At 48.8% G+C, this 19,958-nt stretch overlaps 1 protein-coding gene and 1 long non-coding RNA gene across 3 annotated transcripts in view; one reads left to right on the plus strand and one right to left on the minus strand.

The window, feature by feature from the left end:
• Positions 1-8,537, minus strand: LOC308239654. Of its 2 annotated transcripts, XR_013959760.1 has the most exons (6): positions 8,391-8,537; positions 8,113-8,189; positions 5,856-5,989; positions 5,567-5,697; positions 1,176-1,414; positions 1-857 (listed from the first exon to the last, which is right to left on the minus strand). It is a non-coding gene; the product is annotated as an uncharacterized lncRNA (long non-coding RNA). The 2 variants fall into 2 exon arrangements; XR_013959761.1 differs by lacking the exon at positions 8,391-8,537 and having other exon boundaries at positions 8,113-8,232.
• SLC2A1 (solute carrier family 2 member 1) overlaps positions 8,107-19,958 on the plus strand; it is a 27,988-nt gene continuing 16,136 nt past the window's right edge. The window contains exons 1-2 of the mRNA XM_080652408.1: positions 8,107-8,306; positions 18,853-18,948. Coding sequence (XP_080508534.1) covers positions 8,289-8,306; positions 18,853-18,948 — 114 coding nt within the window. The 5' untranslated portion in view covers positions 8,107-8,288. The remainder of the gene's footprint in view (positions 8,307-18,852; positions 18,949-19,958) is intronic.

Below are 19,958 nucleotides of genomic sequence, written 5' to 3' on the forward strand. Positions count from 1 at the left end.
AATAAAAGTTATTCCCAATCCTACTACCCATCATTTCCATGAACATTTATCATACATATATGTACAGAAATTCAATTATATTACATAGGCGTATTGACTTTTTTTGTTTTTTATCCTCACCTGAGGATATTTTTTCCACTGATTTTTTTAGAGAGTGGAGGGGAGGGTGGAGGGGGGTAGAGAGAGATAAACATCAATATGAGAGAGGCACATCAATTGGTTGCCTCCCATTCAAACCCCGTCCAGAGCCGGGGGTTCGAGCCTGCAACTGAAGTATGTGCCCTTGACTGGGAATCGAACCTGCAACCCTTCAGTCTATGGACCAATGCTCTAACCATCGAGCAACCTGGCCAGAGTGCATATTTACGTTTTAAAATGTGATAAATGTACTGTTTTGTAACCTGTTTTTTCCCATTCAAAACAATTTTGATTTTTTAAAAAAATGTTTTTATTGATTTTTCAGAGAGAGGAAGGGAGAGGGAGAGATAGAAACATCAATGATGACAGAGATCAATGCTCAACCTCTGAGCCTCACCAACTGGGCTTGACTTTCTTTTCATATCAGTGTGTGTATATTTTTATTCAACATTTTTAATAGATACACATGTTTGCCTTTGTGACTCATACCCCTTCTTCCGCACCACCCTGTTCTTTGTCTGTGCTCTATGACCCCGAATGGTCTGACCACAGCCAATTGGACCCAGGGCAAATCTCTAACCAAAGTGGAGATTTGCTTCTTTCTCCTCTAGAAAAAGGAGCAGGACCAGGAGACAGTTGAGGGTAGTTGAGATGGTCCCATGTGAGTTCCGGCATTGTGTGATGGTCATATCCTGCCAGGTAGAGCAGAACATACCTGTCTGTGAAAAGAGAGAGGAATAAAGCCTGGTGAGGGATGTAGACCATCCTGGTGGTAATCTCCTTGTGGAGCCTATATCTTTTTCAGCTCCTGACTGCATCCCTGCCGCTGGTTTGGGAGACATCTCTATACCGGTATGCTTTAATAAATTCTCCTTTATTGGCTGAGGTTGGCTTAAATATATTGATACCTGCCACTGAAAAATCCTAACATTATTACTCTAAGGAAAGGAAAAAAATGGAGCTCATCAGCCACAAGGGCAGGCCTCTGGGAATCAGTAGAAAGGAGAACCCAAGATAAAAGAATATTGCCCCAGTACCTTCTATAAGCAGAGGCTCTACCATCCACTTTACAATCCCAGGTACATAGGCTGGAACACAAGCACTCGAGGCCCTTCTTCTACGCCGGGGCCCCTACTTTCCAACCTCAGCAGCAAACATCTGTTGGACACCTGTCATATTCACGGCATCATGCTCAGGGCACAGGTGGGAATAGATGCATCAAGTTCCATGGCTTTGGGTAAGTCATTACCACTTCTCTAGGTCTCAGTCTTCTTACCTGTAAATGGGTTGATACACACAATTCTAAATTATTTTCAGCTCTCACACCTATCAACTCAAGTTGGGGTCCTGGTCCCAAAACTCCAGGAAGAAGGTATATTTTACAAGCTCTAGAAGTGGCATCAGACTTTCCCATCACCTTCATATGTATTGTGCCCTGTGATTCAATCAATAACCCCACCAGGCAAGATTTATTCAGCCTGAGGGCACACAGCTGTTGAACTTAAATCCAAGTCCAGCCAACTGCCCAACTAGATGGATCAAATAACTCTTGACCATTTAAAAAAAAGTTTTTTTTATTGATTTCAGAGAGGGAGAGGGAGACAGAGAAAGAGACAGAAACATCAATGATGAGAGAGAATCACTGATTGGCTGCCTCCTGCCCAACCCACACTGGGGATCAAGCCCACAACCCGGGCATGTGCCCTGACTGGGAATCGAACTATGACCTCTTGATTCATAGGTTGATGCTCAACCACTAAATCATGCCAGCCAGACAACTTTTGATCTTTATTATCATAGTTTTAAAAATGAGGAAAGTTGCCGAGACCGGTTTGGCTCAGTGGATAGAGCGTCGGCCTGCGGACTGAGGGGTCCCGGGTTCGGTTCCGGTCAAGGACATGTACCTTGGTTGCGGGCACATCCCCAGTGGGAGGTGTGCAGGAGGCGGCTGATCGATGTTTCTGGCTCTCTATCCCTCTCCCTTCCTCTCTGTAAAGTGTCAGTAAAATATATTTTAAAAAAAATAAAATAAAATAAAAAAATAAAAATAAATAAAAATGAGGAAAGTTTACCAGGTAACTAGAGTAGTCAACTTCAAAGGACAGAAAGTAGAATGGTGGTTGCCAAGGGCTGGGGGGGAAGAGGGAATGGGAAGTTACTCTTTATTGGGTAGGGAATTTCTATTTGAGAAGATGAAAAAGTTCTGGAGATGGATGGTAGGGATGGTTGGGATGGTTGCACAACAGTGTGAATGTGCTTAATGCCACTGAACTGTCTACATAAACAATTAAAATGGAAATTTTATGTTATGTATATCTGTTCTGTCACAATTGTTTTTGAGGAAACGGGCCAGCAGAATAAAGGGAGTAAGTATAGATGGGATTGTGAGAGTTCTGGAGACAGACTGCACTCAGTCCTCACTTCTACCACTGGCTTACTTGCTTGATCTGGGGCAAGTTATTCTGAAACTGTGCCTCAGTTTCCTTCTTTGTGAAATGGGATAAAACAGCATGTCTAGGATTTGCTATTGGAATTAAACGAGATCATTATATCACTTTGCCCTGTACCTGGCACATTGTAAACTGTCAATACACATGTCATTATGACCAGAGAAGGTGACTTTGGAAGTCACCCATTGCAACACCTTCATTACAAAACTGAAGAGACAGACTTAGAAAGTGACTTGCCTGAAGTTACCCAGCAAACCTGTAACAGAGCCAGGGTGGAACTGAACCACCCTCTTCTGAGTCCTGAGATCTCTGCCTCCAGGCAGCCCACAGTGCTTTCCCTTTCTTAAGAGCTAACCTGAATTTGGGTATTAATTTCAAGCCTCAGTGAGGAAGGGAGGACTCCACAGGCTCACAACTGGTTCTCTGTCAGTCTTCTAAAGTGAGTCAGCTCTGGTATAATTGGGTGAATCAGCCAGCAACTCTGATGAATGTACCTGACTGCCAGGTGGGGGCAGGCATGGCTGGATGCCAGCAAGGTTGTTCCTGTTCCCTTGAGGGGGTTTGGGGTATGGGGGAGGAAAAGGGTGAGGTCCAGGTTTCATACCTTTAATTTGCTACCAATTTCCTTCTTTGGTAAAGCAAGTATGCCTTAATTTCCTTAACTGCCCAGTGGATGTATACATAAAATTTGGTCTTGCCCTCAGCACAAGGTGTGAAGAGACAGGAACCAAGGAATGACATGTGGGAAGGTTTTGCACAAAGTTGCATCCGCATAAAGGGAATTATTATTTCGCTTCTCAGGAGATATAAGATTCTAAGAACAAAATGGAGCCCAGCCAGGCTGTTTGTTTTTCCCATCAGTACTGGGACTTGTCGGGGTCTCTGAGACCCTCTGTCTCCATGTTCTTCTCCCACACCTCAGAGTGCCAGATCAATTCCTCAGATGTAAATGTTATGAAGGACCTACTGTGTGCTAGGCCCAGGAACATGCCATTGGACCCTCCGAAGAGCCCCATAAGATCAAGCTCATTCTAAGCCCCATCCTACAGAGAGATAATTGAAGCTCGCAGAGAGGAAGCAACTCATCAACATTGGCACCACTGGCAGTGAGGAGCTGGGCCAGACTTCCGGACTATTCCAGCACTTGCTCTCTTGACCAGCTTGAGGAAGAAAGCTCCTGTAGGCTGCATCAGGTCCCCTCCTTCCTCCTCCAGAGACCCCCAGAAAACAATACATGGAAATAGAAAGAGGCAGATCCCTGCCACCCTGATATAAATAGGCGTTGAAAATGTAAAACACTAGAAACAATAATGGTTACCATTTTTCAAGTATCTATTATATGCCTGTCACTCAGCAGTCATTTTCTCCTTTATATTCTCAATAATTCTTTGAGGAAGATACTGATATTATTCCCATTTTATAGGCAGGGGAATTGAGACTCAGAAAGGCTACGTAATATGCCCAAAGACACACAGCTAGCAGATCTGTCTTCAAAACCTGTGCTCTACCCCCCACATATCACTGTTGGCCTCATTCATTCATTCTTTGCTTCATTCATTTAAACATTTATAGCCTTTCCCTTGTGCTAAGCAACTAGCTAGAAGAAGAAAGTCAGAAATGTCTGAGTCCCTGCCCCAAGGAAGTCATTATCTAGAGAAAGATACAGCTCAAATAATTGTAATCTAAGTGATAGGGCCAGACCCAGGTACACAGCTGGTCAGAAGTTTTTGTTTATTTTTTTAATCGAGGTGTTAGAACTCAAACCTACTACCTGTGTGATCCTTGACAAATTACTTCACTTCCCTGAATCTCAGTGTTCCATTTTAGAAAAAGGAGAGCAAAATACTTAAAGTTTTTGTGGGGATTAAGTTAACTGAAATAATATTGTATTCATTCATTCATTCATTCATTCATTCAACAAATAAGTACTGAGCCCTGGCCAATGTGGCCTAATTGGTAGAACATCGATCGATCGTCCCATGCACCAAAGGTCACTGGTTTGATTCCCAGTCAGGGCACATGCCCAGGTTGTGGGTTTGGTCCCAGTCAGGGTGTGTGCAGGAGGCAACTGATTGATGTTTCTTTCTCACATCAGTGTTTCTCTTTCTCTCTCTATCTCTCTAAAATCAATAAAAAACATATTTAAAAAAAACAACAAATTAGTAGAGAGTCCCAGTGTGTGCCAGATTGTTTTTTGGTGATGGGGATGGTAGCTAGAAGAAGCAGACAGCAGACATTCCCTTGAAACCAGAGAGAGATTTTTTCAAGTAAAAAATAATAATAAATTTTTTAATTGAAGCATAATATACATACAGAAAAGTGCAAAAATTGGAAGTGTACAGCTCGCTGAATTTTGACAAACGAAACACACCCGAGTGAGCAGCACCCTGATTACAAAACATTACCAGTCAGGTCAGAATTAGTGTGTGGCAAGTGAGGCACTCATCTCCCCAGTAAGGCTTAAGGGGGTGCCAAAAGCTCAGTCATAAAGATAAATAATGTATTTTATACAGTATTTTCTAAAATCAAAATTAAAGGAAAAAAAAAACACGATGCCAAAATACCAAAATTTTAAATAATGACAAGATTAGTACCAGTGCCGAAACCGGTTTGGCTCAGTGGATAGAGCGTTGGCCTGCGGACTGAAAGGTCCTGGGTTCGATTCCGGTCAAGGGCATGTACCTTGGTTGCGGGCACATCCCCAGTGGGAGGTGTGCAGGAGGCAGCTGATCGATGTTTCTCTCTCATCAATGTTTCTAGCTCTCTATCCCTCTCTCTTCCTCTCTGTGAAATATCAATAAAATATATTAAAAAAAAAAAAAAGATTAGTACCAGTGCCTGTTGAGTTATATTAAAGCTCAAGGCAAAGAGGGGGAAAAATCAATTTGGTGAATTAGAGGAGCCATCTCTGGACTGGGGACCAGAAGGGGTAGGGGAAGATGATGCGTCTACATTTAAACATGGGCAGTGCCAGGTACCTGTGGGACATGAAGAGGGCTGTCCTGGAGATAGCTGGACAGACAAGCCTGGTGCTCAGGAGAGAATAGAGGAGTGATGTGTTCCTCCGGTAGCCCCCAGCATCAGGGAGCGAGTGGTGGCCCTGAGAGATCTTGCAGAGGGGGACACAAGAGGATAAAGAAGGAAAGCAGAAAATTCTCTAGGAGCAGGTGGTTTGAACAGGTGTGCAAATGAGAGCAAAAATATTAAACACAAAAAACTGTCCTGCTTGGCCCATCAGGCCTTGGAGGAGTCCAACACCGTGTTTACCTGCAGCCTGGGAGGATTTGAGTTGCAAAATATCCTTCGGTCTGGGACTCCTGCATCCCAACCCCTGCCAGCCGCCCTTGCATCAGCTGCAGTTGACTCAGCAGGCTTTTTCTCCAGACTGCCAGGACCTTTGCCTTTAAAGGCAAAAATAAAATAATATAAAATTTAAAAGCCTTTTCCCGGGCCGGCTTACTCACTGATGACTCGGGAGACGCAAGGCGGAGCCGCTAGGACCCAACTCAGCGCCGCCTCCTCTGCCGCCGCCGCTGCTGGAGCCCATGTAGCCCACATGCGTGCTCTCAGGCACGCACTCGCCAGCATCATCTGCCTAGACACCTGGAACCGCCCTGCCAATCCCAGAATGCTCTTTTCCTCCAAGCAGCTAAGCCTGGAATTGCTTGGAATCAAACCCAGAAAAGTTCCCAGTTCCTTCCTGGCAGCCTCAGGAGACAAAGCTTCCAGTGTGAACGCAGCTTGGGGAGGGGCCACTTGGTCCCTCCAAGATGACGGCCAGGGCTCCCCAGTCCTCTTCACAACTCTTTAGAGCCTCGGGGTAGGGTAGGCTTGAGGGGAGGCGGAGATTTCCTCAAGTCCTTCCTCTGCTCAAAAACCCTCCGTGGCTCTCCACTGCCTACTGAATAAAGTCCTAACTCCTATACCTGGCATTTGAGGGCTTTTGTAACCCTCACCATTCAGCTGCTTCTCTCATTCAAATTCCCTCTATGCTCGTCTCCTCCCTCTCCCAACTCCCAACACTTCAATCACAGGGGCTACTTAGCCTGGCTCTCTCTGGCTTAAGCTGCACGTTCATGACCCACTTTCAGGCATTTATTTGTTTATGCTCCCTCCCCCCCCTCGCCCCCCCAACCCAACCTTCCAGGCTCAGATGCTACTTATTTTTTCTGGTGTTCCCTCCTTGGTTGAAATTAAATCCTATTTCACAGGTCTCAGCCACCCCAAAATAGACTAGTCGGCCTGGGAATCTAATCACTGACCCATGGTCAATAGCTTCTGATGATTGTACCTCTAAAGATAGCCTCCGGGGGTCATAAAACTTTTACAGGGAAAAGTTAGAAATGGAATTTCAACCAGATAATGGGTATCTGTTTGAGCAGGTATGGTGTGGAGGGCAAAAGTAAAGCTGTTTGGTCACTATACTTTGCCTTCAAGGGACACCATGACAATAGGAAGGGGATTGATTGAATTTCCTACACCTTGAAATGGTACCATTTATTTGGATAAACTTTAATATACATCCATTTACCTCAGGCTTACCCAGGAAGGAATTATTATACCCATTTTATAAATGTGGGTCTTGAGGCTCAGAGAGAGAAGGGATTTGCTCAGGGATGTTTGGCAAGTAAATAGCAGAGCTGGGATTCAGTAGTCTGACTCCAGGGCTCCACCATCAGTCTCTGAGCTGGGTGGGAAGATTCTTTCTTCCCTTCAGCAATTACTCTCTGCCTGTCCGCTGTCTTTGCACATGTTCTTCCCTTTGCCAAGAATGGCCTTTACACTGATCTACCTGGTAACCTCATATTCATTCTTCTAATCCCTGCTGAGCATGCCCTCCCCCTTCCCTGAAGATCTCTACTCTCTCTGTGATACAAATTCTGCTCCTGTGTGCATTCTTATCCCTGCACTCAACTTGGTGTTGTTGTGCATCTCCCCTCTTGCATCCTCTCTAGTTTTGGGTCTCCATGAGGCTAGCTAGCATCAGGTTCACATGCCTCTGTCCCTGGGGAAGTGAGACCCATAGCTGAGTGGAACATCCCTCTGCTGGGAAGAGGCATCCATAGTAGGCTAGATGTGCTAGGGAACAGAGACTGTTCGCAGGGAGGTAGCAAGACCCAAAAGGCACTCAAGGAAAGGCTAGAAGAGTTGCCAGGAGCCTGGTAGGTCAGTTGGTTACAGCGTCCTCCGGATGCGCCCATCCATCCCGGGTCAGGGCACATACAAGAAGCAATCAGTAAATGCAAAAATAAGCGGAACAACGACTCTCTCTCTCTCTCTCTCTCTCTCTCTCTCTCTCTCTCTCTCAAATCAATTTAAAAAATAAAGTATTTTTTTAAAGGTGGCAGGAAGCAGGCAGATTAACTGCTCATTTGTTCATCATTTCTGCCTTCCTTCACTCCTTCACCCAAGCATCTGAGTGACAGGAGTCCTCTCTCTGGCCCCCTCCCCGCGCAGCCCCGCCCCTGACGTGCCCCAAGCCCCGCCCCCGGCTCTGCGCCCCCTCCCCCTCTCCAACACTCACACACTAGTAGCGCCAGCCAATGCCTGGGGTCCTATAAACCGTAGAGGTGGCCTCGCGGAGCTTGAAGACCACGGGTCCTGGGACAGAGCGGAATCAGACTCGCAGTCGTAGTCTCGGGACCTGAGCCGCCCGCGCACCCGTTGCACCCGGAGCCTCCGGCGCAACACAGCACGGCCATGGATCCCAGCAATAAGGTAAGCCGCGCGCTCGCACGGCCTGGGTCTTTCCGACCGCCCGGCCGCGCTGTGCACCCGGGGCGGGCGGCGCGCGTCTCTGACCTCTTTGGGCGCCGGCCTAGAGCGCAGGGATAGGGGACGCGGAGATGGCTTGGGCTCGGATCGGGCGGGCTCGAAGGCGCCGCGCGCGTTGTTGGCGCCTGCACTGAGTATCTGGCTTCCGGGGAAGATGCGTGGGGACTTGAGGCTCTCACGTCTCTCACGATCTCCCAGCGCTCGGACTCCTCCTGTGGCACCCATTGGCTGAGCGGGCCGAGCCCCCGGCCCGGCCCGGCCCGGCCCCAGCGGCGTGCGGAGGAGGCGGGACCCTCCTCCTGCTGGCAACGAACCGTCGCTCCCCTTTCCTGGGGCGCCACATCTCGCGCGGCCTGGGTTCCAAGGCGGAGGGCACTCCAACTCCGGGGTGCCCGGTTCCTTCCAGGCTTAGATGGAAAGAAGCTGGCCTCTGAGGCCCTTCTTTCCGAGTAGCGCAGGCCCCAAAGCTTCATGTGGTCCGAAGTGGCACGTTTCCCTCTGGGGCGGGGCTGGTGAGAGCACCACGGGGGCCGCCGCCGCGTGTCCCGGGGACTGAGGGACGGGAAGGGACCCCAGGCTGAAGTGGAGCCAGAGGAAGGGGACTGAGGAACTGGAGGCGTCCTGCTCTGAATAGGGGACAAGCAACTCTTATTTCCTCTGTATCGGCTTTGTCCTACCCAGAACGTGTATTGATTGAGCCCCTCCCGCGTGCAGGACATTGTTTCTTTCCTTCCTCCCATATTTTCAAGTCACTTTTTTCTTGGAAACTTTCCCTCTTATCCGCTTGAATGTTCCCATCTCCTGGGCTGGGAAGGCGCGAGGATGCGCTTTTTGTTTTTTTTGTGTTTTTTTTTTAACCTGGGTAGACTGAACTCTGCACCGCCCCTGCCTGCGGGCTGTAGAGGTGTGCGGTGCGGCTGAACGGGGTCTGGCTGGGCAGAGTGGTGCCTGACATTTACACCAGGCTGTACCCTCAGCGGGAAAAGGCTCCTTCATACCTGTTGAATCCTGACTACTTGCTTCACCCCGCCCTGGGGAACGCGTATTCTGACAGTCATGGGTTAGCCATTATGCTGGGATATAACATAATAAAAATCAAATGAGAAGTGCTAGTGGCCAGGGCTTGAGACCACAAAGTCCAAATACTTGCTGTGTTATCTCAGAACACTGGTAGGCCGCTTCACCTCTCTGGGCCTCCGTTTCTCCATGTGTAAGACATATAACTTTTTACTTCCTCAAGGGTGAGAACTATCTGTTCAGCATGTGATATAAGACCTGGGTGTTTATTTGTTGAATGGTTAAGTGAATATTCTGCGTGGAGGTAAAACATTCTTACAGTTTCCCGGCTGGCATGGCTCAGTGGTTGAGAATATTCTTACAGTTTGCTAGGCACTTGGCTAGTAAATGCTTTTCTCAAGTCCTGCAGATGTGGTTTTGAAGTCGAGCTCAGCTCAGTTGCCTTATCTGCCTAATAATGTTATTTTCATCATTAGAACAGCTGTAAGAATTCAGGGAAAAAAATGTGTGTGTCCTCGTAGATGTTCCATAAATCGTCCTGGCCTCTTTGGGCTCCCATGATGCATTGCTCTTACCTGGGCCTCAGGTTTCCTGTACCTGAGTTGTGGCCTCTGTCCAGAAGTCTGGCATTCTGACAATGTGTACTTTCGGGGAACCCCAGGATGTCTGGGCCAGGAGTACCACTTGATCAAGGAATCATTAAGGTTACAGTTCTTCTCCAGTAGGGGTTTGTCAGGAAGTTGGTTTGCAGAGGTAGCTAGCCCATGGGTGAGAGATGAGTCAGCTAATGTGGCTGCCCTGCCTCCCCTGTGAGGGTGAAATGAATCATAATCCAATGAAATTTGACTTTCCCAAGGTCACACACTGAGCCTCCTACCTCAAAACATACTGCCATCTTCCTAGGATGACATAAGAGGGTAAAGTAAAGTCAGAGCAAGAAGGGACCTTCCAATACATGGCCCAGCCTTCCATTTGGCAGACGAGGAAACTGAGGCCAGAGAAGGAAAGAGACGTGACCGAGATAAGGCTTTCACAGAATAGTTGAGATGTTCTGTAGTATAAAAAAAAAAGATGCTTTCTTCTCCACACCCCTGTCCTCTGTGCCATCCTGCACGCTCCCCAAATGAGTAGGAATTCCTAGACTCCTGGGACTTAGCGAGCTCTTTCTGGACTCAGCAGGAGTCTCAAAGTTGGATTAGGCATAACTTGACAACCAAAACCCTTCTGTGAGTGGGCACAACATGTGTCCTCACAAAACTATGACCTTGGGGAAGTGGCTTTCCTCAGAGCTTTGGTTTCTTCCCTGTAAAATGGAGGTTCGCTCCCCTGTGGTGGATGTGGTGAGACAGGCCAGGGGCCCTAAATCAGAGCAGTGGCTATTTTAAATGGAAACACCCTTAGTACAGCCTGTTTGGGTGTGCAGGCATTGTAAACATCTCCATGATGATCCTTGTCCCAGGCTGAGCCATTCAGGGACCCGACCCCACTTGCCCCAGAGCTGGGTCAGCCCCAAATCCCCCATAATCAGCTTGTGACTTCAGGGAGCTCAGCCTCCTGGTCACGGGGTGTTGCGGCCTAGAGCTCTGCTCTGGCTCCAAGGGTACAGGCATCCAGTCCCCCCCTCCCCCAGGCTGGCAGAGGTGGGGAGGCCGGGAACAAAGGGGAAAGTGTGTGCAGCACTGGCTTGGGACCTGCAGCCCTTCCCCCATGTCATTCCTGGGCAAAAAGGTGAAAAAGCCACTCAGTTTGGTAACTGGTGTCCCCATGATAGTAGAGGCTGAGAAGGCACCTTATGGGCTCAGAGAAGCTGTGTCCAGGCCCACAGGCCCCGCCTGGCCACCAAAACAAACCTCCATTGTTACCTCCCTCCGTGGGAGGGGTGGAATAGAGCTGGAGGCTCTGTCGTCCAGCCACCAGGCCAGGGAAGCAGTAGCTAATGCGTAAATGCTGGGGTTTTACAGTAACTGAGCAGGGCTCCATGGTCTTGAATTTGGGCAGAATGAAGGCAGTATTCATCCTCTCCAAGACCACCTTTCTGGCTTTTGCTTCCCAAGGGCCTCGGCACCCTGGAAGTGGCAGGGAGAGAGCTTCTGCCAGATCCCAGTTTATGGAGCATTTGGCTACGGAGGCCTCTGCTGGACAGGACATCTGTCCATATCACCTAACCCGGAGCGGTCCGTCCGTCCTCCCCGCCCGCCCCCTGCCCCGTCTTAACATTGGGAGTGGGGAGGAAAAGGAGGCCCCCTCAGCAACAGCTCCACCATCCGACCTCAGGCCAGCCACACCTCCTATTGGAACTCATTTCTTCAACTGCAGTAGGAAAATAGTACATACCTCTCTGGGTCAGGTTGTGGATTTTTTTTTTTTTTTTAAATTATAGAAGTATTGGAGGCAACTGTGGAGAAATATTCAAAGTAAAAGAGTAAATGCCTTCCCCCAGTTGTAATAGTTTGCTGTTTACCCTCACACACTTCATGTGCATGTGTATATGTGTGCCTATAAGTGTAATTTTTATGTAGTTGGATCACACTTTCTACCTAGTTCTGTGCATTCCTGCGTGGCCCACCACCCCTTAGAAGTAAATTCTTGCAGTATTTCCCTGCGTGTATAAGCAAGTACCATTGTACAAGCTAATTATCTTCCCTTTCTCTACGCAAAATGTACATTCTATTCATTGTTTTGTACTTCGCTTTTTTCTCTGAAAAATCTACCCTGGGGCTCTATCCAGATCAAGTACATACAGATGTGTTGCATTCTTTCCAACAGCTGCATAGTATTCCATTACGGGTGTGTCCCATGATTACAAAATAGCACCCCCATCACTTTTTCTTCATACCACTCATCACCTGATGTATCTTAGGTATTTATTTTCTCTCCTCGCCCTCAACTAAAATATCAAGTTCCAGAAAGGCAGGAATTTGGTGTATATTGCTGAATTCTCCATTGACTAGAATAGTGTTGGGAATATGCATCCAAGCATTATCCTTTCCTTAGTAATGTAATTTATTTTTTGTAGAAAACCTCTCTTATTGAGAACTGGAGGTCTTAGGGGAAAGGGCATTTTCAAGGTCACACAAGCGAGGATATTGGGACTTAACGTTTGCTGAGAGTGTCGTGGACCTTTGCCTATTCCCATGGTCTTATTAAATTAAATTGACCAGAGTTGAATTGGTACCCATCTCACCACTGAATGGGTACCTACCCCCTCAGGGGTGGCAGCTTCTCCAGATGTCCAGGTCCTGACCCAGGGCCCACACACACAGCCCAGGAAGTTAGTTGTTTGCATTTAACATCTCATTTTAGGATAAACACCTTTTTACTTATTTAGGGAGAATGATTTGGTTTTGCCTGAAAGGCTTTGAAAATCCTGTGCCGTTTACATATTGAGTTTGCACATAGCAGTTCAGGGGACCTGGGGCTTAAAGTAGAAATTGGCAAATTTTTTCTGTAAAGAGCCAAATAGTAAGTAAATATCATCGGCTCTTGTCACCATCAGCCACAATCACTGGTCCCTGTCATTGTCACACAAAAACAGCCATAAACAATACATAAACCAATGAGTGTGGCTGTGTTTCAATCAAACTATATTAATGCTCACTGAAATTTGAATGTAATACAATTTTCATGTATCACAAAACATTAGTCCTTTTCCCCAGCTAATTAAAAAAACGTAAAGCCCATTCTTAGCTGGCAGGCTGGATTTGGTCCACGGGCTATTGTTGCCGACCTTGGAGCCAAATCCACCCAAGTAGCCAGGAGCTTGGGCCTGGGCTGCTCTGACTCAGAATGGGCAAGGCCCAGCATTGCTGGAAGGGAATCTGACCTACATAGAAAGCACCAGGTAGAAACCTTGTTTCCTTCAGGGACCAGACCCGGAAGCGAAGAGGGGAGGACATGAGCAGGAATGGCAGAGTTTGGCATCAGAGACCTCTCCCAGCTTGAAATTTCACAGAAGCCGAGGGATGTACCGGTACCCATTTTTCTCTCTGAGCCTCTCCCATTTTCTCATCTGTGAAAGTGGGAGCAATCTCTCCCCAGAGTGTGTTCATAGTGGTTAAATTGGAATGTGTAAGCAGCCCTTGGGATGGTGCCCAGCCCCTTACAGGTGCTGCAGGTGCTGCTGGTGCTGCTAAATTCAGCAGCTCCCTCCTCTCCTCCCTGCTTTAAAGATTTATGAGTATCGCTCCCCACACACAAAAGATTGATCAGTCCCTTCTGCCTCCAGGGAGGCTCAGCCAGGCAAGTCCTGACATCACTGGAAGGGTTGAAGGAAATGGCTTCAAAGGAGTAAATGCTTGAGGTCCCCTGAAGGTCAGGCATTGGAGCAACATAACCCATTGCTCAGCTTTTAGAAGGAAAAGGTCAGAGAGGGCAAAACGCCAGCATAGGAATCCAAAGAACTCCAGTCCCAGCACCAGCTTTTGTTTGCTGGGTGTCCTGGGCCCCTGACTCTGACCTTCTGCTCCCATTTATCACACAAGGATTTTAAAGCTAATATGCAGTTTCTTGGGCCTTTTTTTTTTTTTTTTTTAAATCCTCACCCAAGGATATGTTCATTGACCTTAGAGAGAGGGAGAGAGAGAAACATCAATGTGAGAGAGAAACACCGATCTGTTGTCTCCTGTACATGCCCCGACATGGGATTGAACTGGCAACCTAGGTATATGCCCTGACCGAGAATCAAGGCCACAACCTTTTGGTGTATGAGATGATGCTCGAACCAACTGAGCCACTCAGCCACGGCATTGGGCTCTTTTTTTAATGCCCAGAATTTTGTTCACATGAAATCTTAAAAAAGAAATGTACAGGAAATAAATACAAAGGGAGCTGTCACGGATCCAGTAAGCCCCCAACCCCCAACCCCTGCCTCTTTAGAACTGGGGGCCAACCAGTTACAAAGGCTGTGTGCCTTGCTCCAGTGCACCTGGGGAAGCCATGTGAGAAAGGGGATGGGAGCCACATCCTGACTCCAAATGGCAGTAGCCACATGCCCTCCCTCTGCCAGTATCGACCAAGGTTCTGCTGAAGGCCAAGTCCGAGGAAGAGCACGTAGCAGGTCAAAAGGCTATGCTGCTCGCAATGCTACCTGGCCAGAGCCATCATCATCTCGATGTGTGGGAGGAGAGGTCCCAGTTGCTGACACCCCACCACTGGCTTCTGGGGGAGGGAGAACTCTCGGCGAGGCTCTGGACCCCCAGAATTAGTATAGAGGTGACGAGGGGTGGGGGTATGATATCCCTCTCTGTGTGGGATCCTGAGCCTGAGCCTTTGCTGAACTGGAGTGTCTGTGGCACTCTACGGGTGTCAGGGTTAAACTCAGTTTGGTGGTCTTTCCCCTCCAGCCCTGTGGGTTGGGGTAGGCCGTTACTGTTGGCCTGTTTCCACCTCTCAGAGCGGAGCTTTCAGTACTCATCAGAGGACTGATAAAGGGCCAAGTTAAAGTCTGTGGGGATGAACACCATTCTGGCAGAACAGATACACACGGAGCCAGTTTTGCCCAAAAGTTAAATTCAGAAGTGGTGGGTCTTTTCCAAAGTTCCTGTGCTGTGTCCTACCCTGGGCACTCTAGGCCCATGCTTAATGAGTTCCCAGTCTAGTGGGTAAACAGCAGGTGAGTATTCTGAACTACTTGGAGCAAAAGCTGGAGACTTAGCAGACACAGCAAGGGCAAAGGCCTGGAAGAGTGTGGATGTTCTAGAAGGTAGCCCCATCCCCAGGGGTCTCAGGGTCTGGGCTCCACATTACTACTGCATCCCTAAAATAAGGCTTCATAAGAAAACGGCAAGCTGTGGGGTTTGTACCCCTTCCCTAAGGCATCACCAACTTGTCCATTAGCTTGACACCAAAAAAAAAAAAAAAAAAAAAAATACATGTTGAATAAATGGATTTCATCACCATGTTTCAGTTCTAGCCACAGGGATGGTGGGGGCAGACGGTGCTATGGCAGCCCAGCCGAGGGTGGCTTCCCCTCCTTCCCTGATTCAGAAAACGCTTGTCAAGTGAACCCTGCAAGCTCTATGATGGGCACTGATTCAGACCTTGACAGCAACCCTGAAGGGAAGGAACTCTTGTCCCCATTTCCTGTGTGAAGAAACCAAGGCCCAGAGCCAGGGCCACCACATATCCCAAGTCCAAGGTGAGGGGAAGCAGCTCCCTGCCCTTCAGCCTGGGTCTCCTGACCTTAAGTCCAGCAGTGATCAAGCTGGGTTTGGTGGGTGCAGTGGGGCGGGAGTGTGAATGTGTGATTGGTGCCTACCAAAGAGCATGGGCACCTAGCATCCAGCCACACTGAGCACCTCCTGTTTAATCTGGGGCCCTATATGGGGCCTCCTTTTCCCCCTGAACATACTGTTCTGTCTACCTGGAATGCAGTCTTGCCACCACCTTCCCCGCTTGGCAGACTCCCTGCATGTCCTTCACGGCCCAGCTCCAGTGTCACCTCCTGAGAACCCATCTTTGATGGTCCCCAGGCAAAATTATAAGTCTCTCTGTCCAGGACTCCCACAGTGCCTTCTCCCACTGACTGGTTGAAGCTCAGACCACAGTCGCCTGTGCACTGGACCAGAAGCCTCTTCCTTGATGTCATGACCGGGCCCTGAGCATGGGTCCCCGAGCATTTTCGTAGGTCCTAATGCAGCAGCCTGCCTGGGTGGATGTGCATATAACTCAGGGCGTGGATGGGCAGGTTTTCTAAAGCAGAGTTTGACCTTGACCTGCCAAATAGCACAGTCCTTCATTCCTAGCAGGCGCCAGAGGCTACAGCTGCTGGTTGGGGTCCCAAGGGTGACTTCAGAGACCCAGAGAGGCCCCTGGAAGATCCTAGCCAGACTGAAAACAGGGCCTGTGATAATAGTACTACTTCTCACAGAGCCCCTGCTGCAGCATCGTTTATTCATGTGCTACCGGCATGATTTTTTTACCAGAGCACATCTCACCTGTATTATTTTTCACTTACATTTTCATTTAAATTGCTTTGTTCTAAGTAATATGAAACTGCAGGCCTTGTAAAAAAGTAAAAAATGTGCAAAAGGGTATAAAAAGAAAATCTCCCTTCCACTCTGCCTCTGCTACTCAGATCCCCTAAAGTGCCTTTCTTATGTGCCCTTAAATAAGTAGATATTTATATTCTCCCCCTCCCCCAGCCTTATTTATTTATTTATTTATTTATTTATTTATTTGTTTATTTCCCAAAAGGTAGCATACAGCACACTGCTCTGAAGCTTGCTTTTTTTTACTTAATATATCTTGGTGTGTGTCCCAAGTTAATATTGCATTATATAATTGGGCCATGTTTTATTAAATCATAGGTTTGCATCACTCATTTTATAGAGGTTTTTTAAAAAATATTTTTATTAATTTTTATAGAGAGAGGAAGGGAGGAGAGAAACATGGATGCAAGAGCAAAGCATCAATCGCCTACCTCCTGCACACCCCCTACCAGGGATCAAGCCCACAACCCCAAGCATGTGCCCAGGGACCTTTCAATGCACAGGACAACGCCCTACCAACTGAGCCACACTGGCCAGGGCTGCATTGCTTGTTTTATACTTACTCTGTGTGTACTAGAGAAACGTCTCTTCTGTACCATTTTTGTCACACTCTGGACAACCCAGTGGACAGCCCCAAGCTAACGCATGTGACGCACCAGGCAGAACACTCTCCCATGGTGAGGTTCAACAGCCACTGTTTAGCCCTTCCTCTGCCAATGCTCAGTGCCTTTCCACATCCTCTTACTCAATCCCAGTGGTCAACCTATGAATTGGGCTGGGCCGGGGCCCACCAGAGGAGGTCTGTCAGGTACTCACTCACCAGCCACTCAGAACTGACAGCCCTGGATCTGAAGGCTTCCTCGGGAGTTGAGAGAAGGGGACTCTGGGGGCCCTGGGGCATGCTGAGTATGGGGTTGGGGTGAGCTGGGCAGTGAAGGACAGGGTTTAAAGGGAGTGCAGCCTGCCGTGAAGAAAGCCCCAGCATCCAGGATGAATGTCCAGAGTTTGGCCAGGAAGTGGCCAGGTGTGCTGGGGGGAGGGAAGGGCCCAGCACTCACCTGGTGAAGAATGGACTCTGAGCTTGTGCACTCAGGCTAGCCGAAGCCCCCTGCCTCTTTCTCAGCCTCTGTTGTGAAAACCTTGGCTTTCTCAGTCGTTGGCCTGATAGCAGAGAATGAAAAGACCACACTAGGAACATGCCTGATTAACAGCTAAGCCCAGTGCTATCTGTGAGGGCTGCATCTGGGTTCTGTGTGGAAACCGAGGCCCATTGCAAGGTGTGACTGAGCTGAGAGCCCCCCTCCACAGGCATGGCTCCGGATTGTGAGCGTCCAGCCCTCTCCTCCAGTGCCACGCCCGGTGTGGTGCCCACAGTTGTCCTTTGCAGTCCCTGGCTCCATTCTCTCACTACCAGTTAAGGGCCTACCTAAGGTCACATTTCTTGACTTCTTCATTTTAAAAGAAAAAAAGAGTCCCTCTTTTAACAAAAGGGGTTCTTGCTACAAGGCACCGTCTCTCTAGCAAGGTGCCTTGTCACCCAGGGCCCACCTGCCTGCTGCTCTCAGGCCCCCAGCTTCCAGGGGGCAGAAACCCACCATCATTTTTCTCCCCTTTGCCCATTGAAAACACTTGGCCCCATGCTTTTACTTGCCTCATGTCACGTACTTTTCCAAAGCACATTCCTGAGCGGTATGTCATCTGTGTCCAAATAACCCTGAGAGGCTCAAGGTCTGGGGATGGCTACCATGAGGGACACTAGGTGGAGACTATGGAGCCCTGAGCTCCAGCCTGGCTCTCTGTAGACCCCCTGAGCGAGCTGGAACTCTTCTCTCCCTCATCTCTGCCTCTTGGGGCTCCGTTTCCCACTGTGAATGGAGGGAGGGAAGGATGGAACCACATTTCCAATGCTGATCAGCCCGTAACTGTTCCCATTTTGCAGACCAGCAAACAGAGGGTCTGGGAGGAGTGGGGAAGACTCACTTAGTGTGCTGGAATTCACAGAGCAAGTAGGCAGGTAGGCTAGAATCAGAAGCCAGCCCCTTTTGAGTCCAAATCCAAGGCTCCCCCGCCCCCCGCCCAACTATGTAGTTTCTCCCATGTAATTTGGTCCCCCTTTCATAGGGGCATTGCTTCCTGGGTCTCCCAATCAGTCTGGAGCCATCTGCACCCCAGCATGGCTCCATCCAGAGAATGATACCCCACAGAAGCCAAGGCCTGTCTATCTTTAGCTGAAACCTAGCTGCAGAGAGAAGACCCAAATTCCCCCTCCACCCCGGAATGAGTCTGGCCAGCCTGGTGTCTAGAAGTCAGGAGGGCTGGTTAGGGCACCTGAAGTCAAAAAGTGGCCAAGTTTCCTGGGAGAAAGGCTGGTGGAGCGCCAGGAGTCAGACAAGACACCTGAATAAGAGAACCTGCCTGCCCAGGCTCTGCCCTGTAGTAACCCGGCCCAGAGCTGCCTGTAACAGTGTGTTTTTTCTCTGCAGAAGCTGACCAGCACCCTTATGTTGGCTGTGGGAGGGGCAGTGCTTGGCTCCCTGCAGTTTGGCTACAACACTGGAGTTATCAATGCCCCCCAGAAGGTGAGTGCTCTGCTTTCCTTGGCTTATCAACACCAGCTTGCACTGCACACCCTCTCACACACTCACCCTGCCTCTGAGGTGTCAGTCATTTATGTCAACTCACCATCTGCCTCAGTATCCTCTTTTCTGGCCACGAACAGGTCAGAGATTCTTATCATTGGCCTTAAATTCTTGGGGCTTCAGAATTCTAGAAGCTTGGGGCCTATAGAAACATGGGGTCTTAATAGGTCACCTTGAGCAACCTCCTATACAACACAGACATTTGTAATAATCAGAGCAATACCTGGTATAATGATGCTGCATTTATGTGGTACCTGGGGCTAGAGAGGGCTCTCATGGTGCTTATCTCACTTGCTGCTCACCTGCAGCCCTAAAAGGCAGGCAGGCAGCATCCACCATGCCCATCATGCAGATGGAGAGAGTAGCCAGAGAGAAGGAACCTGTCTGGCATCACCCAGCTAGTCAGGGATGGAGCTGATGTCCAGCAGCAGTCTGCCGTGGAGCCCTCCTGGCCTGATGGTCCCTGAGCCTGTGCTCACACCCATCCACTCACAGCACACTCCTTATAAGGCATCTCGTTCTAGGTTGAAACTGCCTCCTCTCCCTGGAGGCCCTGTGCCAGTCAAAACACAAATGGCGTCTTGCCCTAGGGAACTGCAGGGGCTGAAGGCCTGTGCTTACTTCCTCTCCCCACAACGCATCCCAGATCTGTCCTCACTTGTTCACTCGAATGTCAAGACTAGGAGGGACCCTGGTGATCACCTCCAGCCCAGCCCACTTGCTTTAGGGAGGAGAGAAGAGGAAAGCAGTCACAAAAGGGAACTGTACTGCATCCCTCCTCTACACCAGACCTGCATATGTTTCTGAGGCTGGGTGGTGATTTCCATTTTATGAACCTGAAAACTGGCCCTGAGCAGATGAGGGTGGATGAAATGACTAATGGTCTCAAGGTCATGTAGCTAGTCCATGGTGGGGTCAGAAGCCAAACTCTTGTTTACACGACCCCTTCC

Source organism: Plecotus auritus, assembly GCF_963455305.1.
Source record: "Plecotus auritus genome assembly, chromosome: 2".
NCBI lineage: Eukaryota > Metazoa > Chordata > Mammalia > Chiroptera > Vespertilionidae > Plecotus > Plecotus auritus.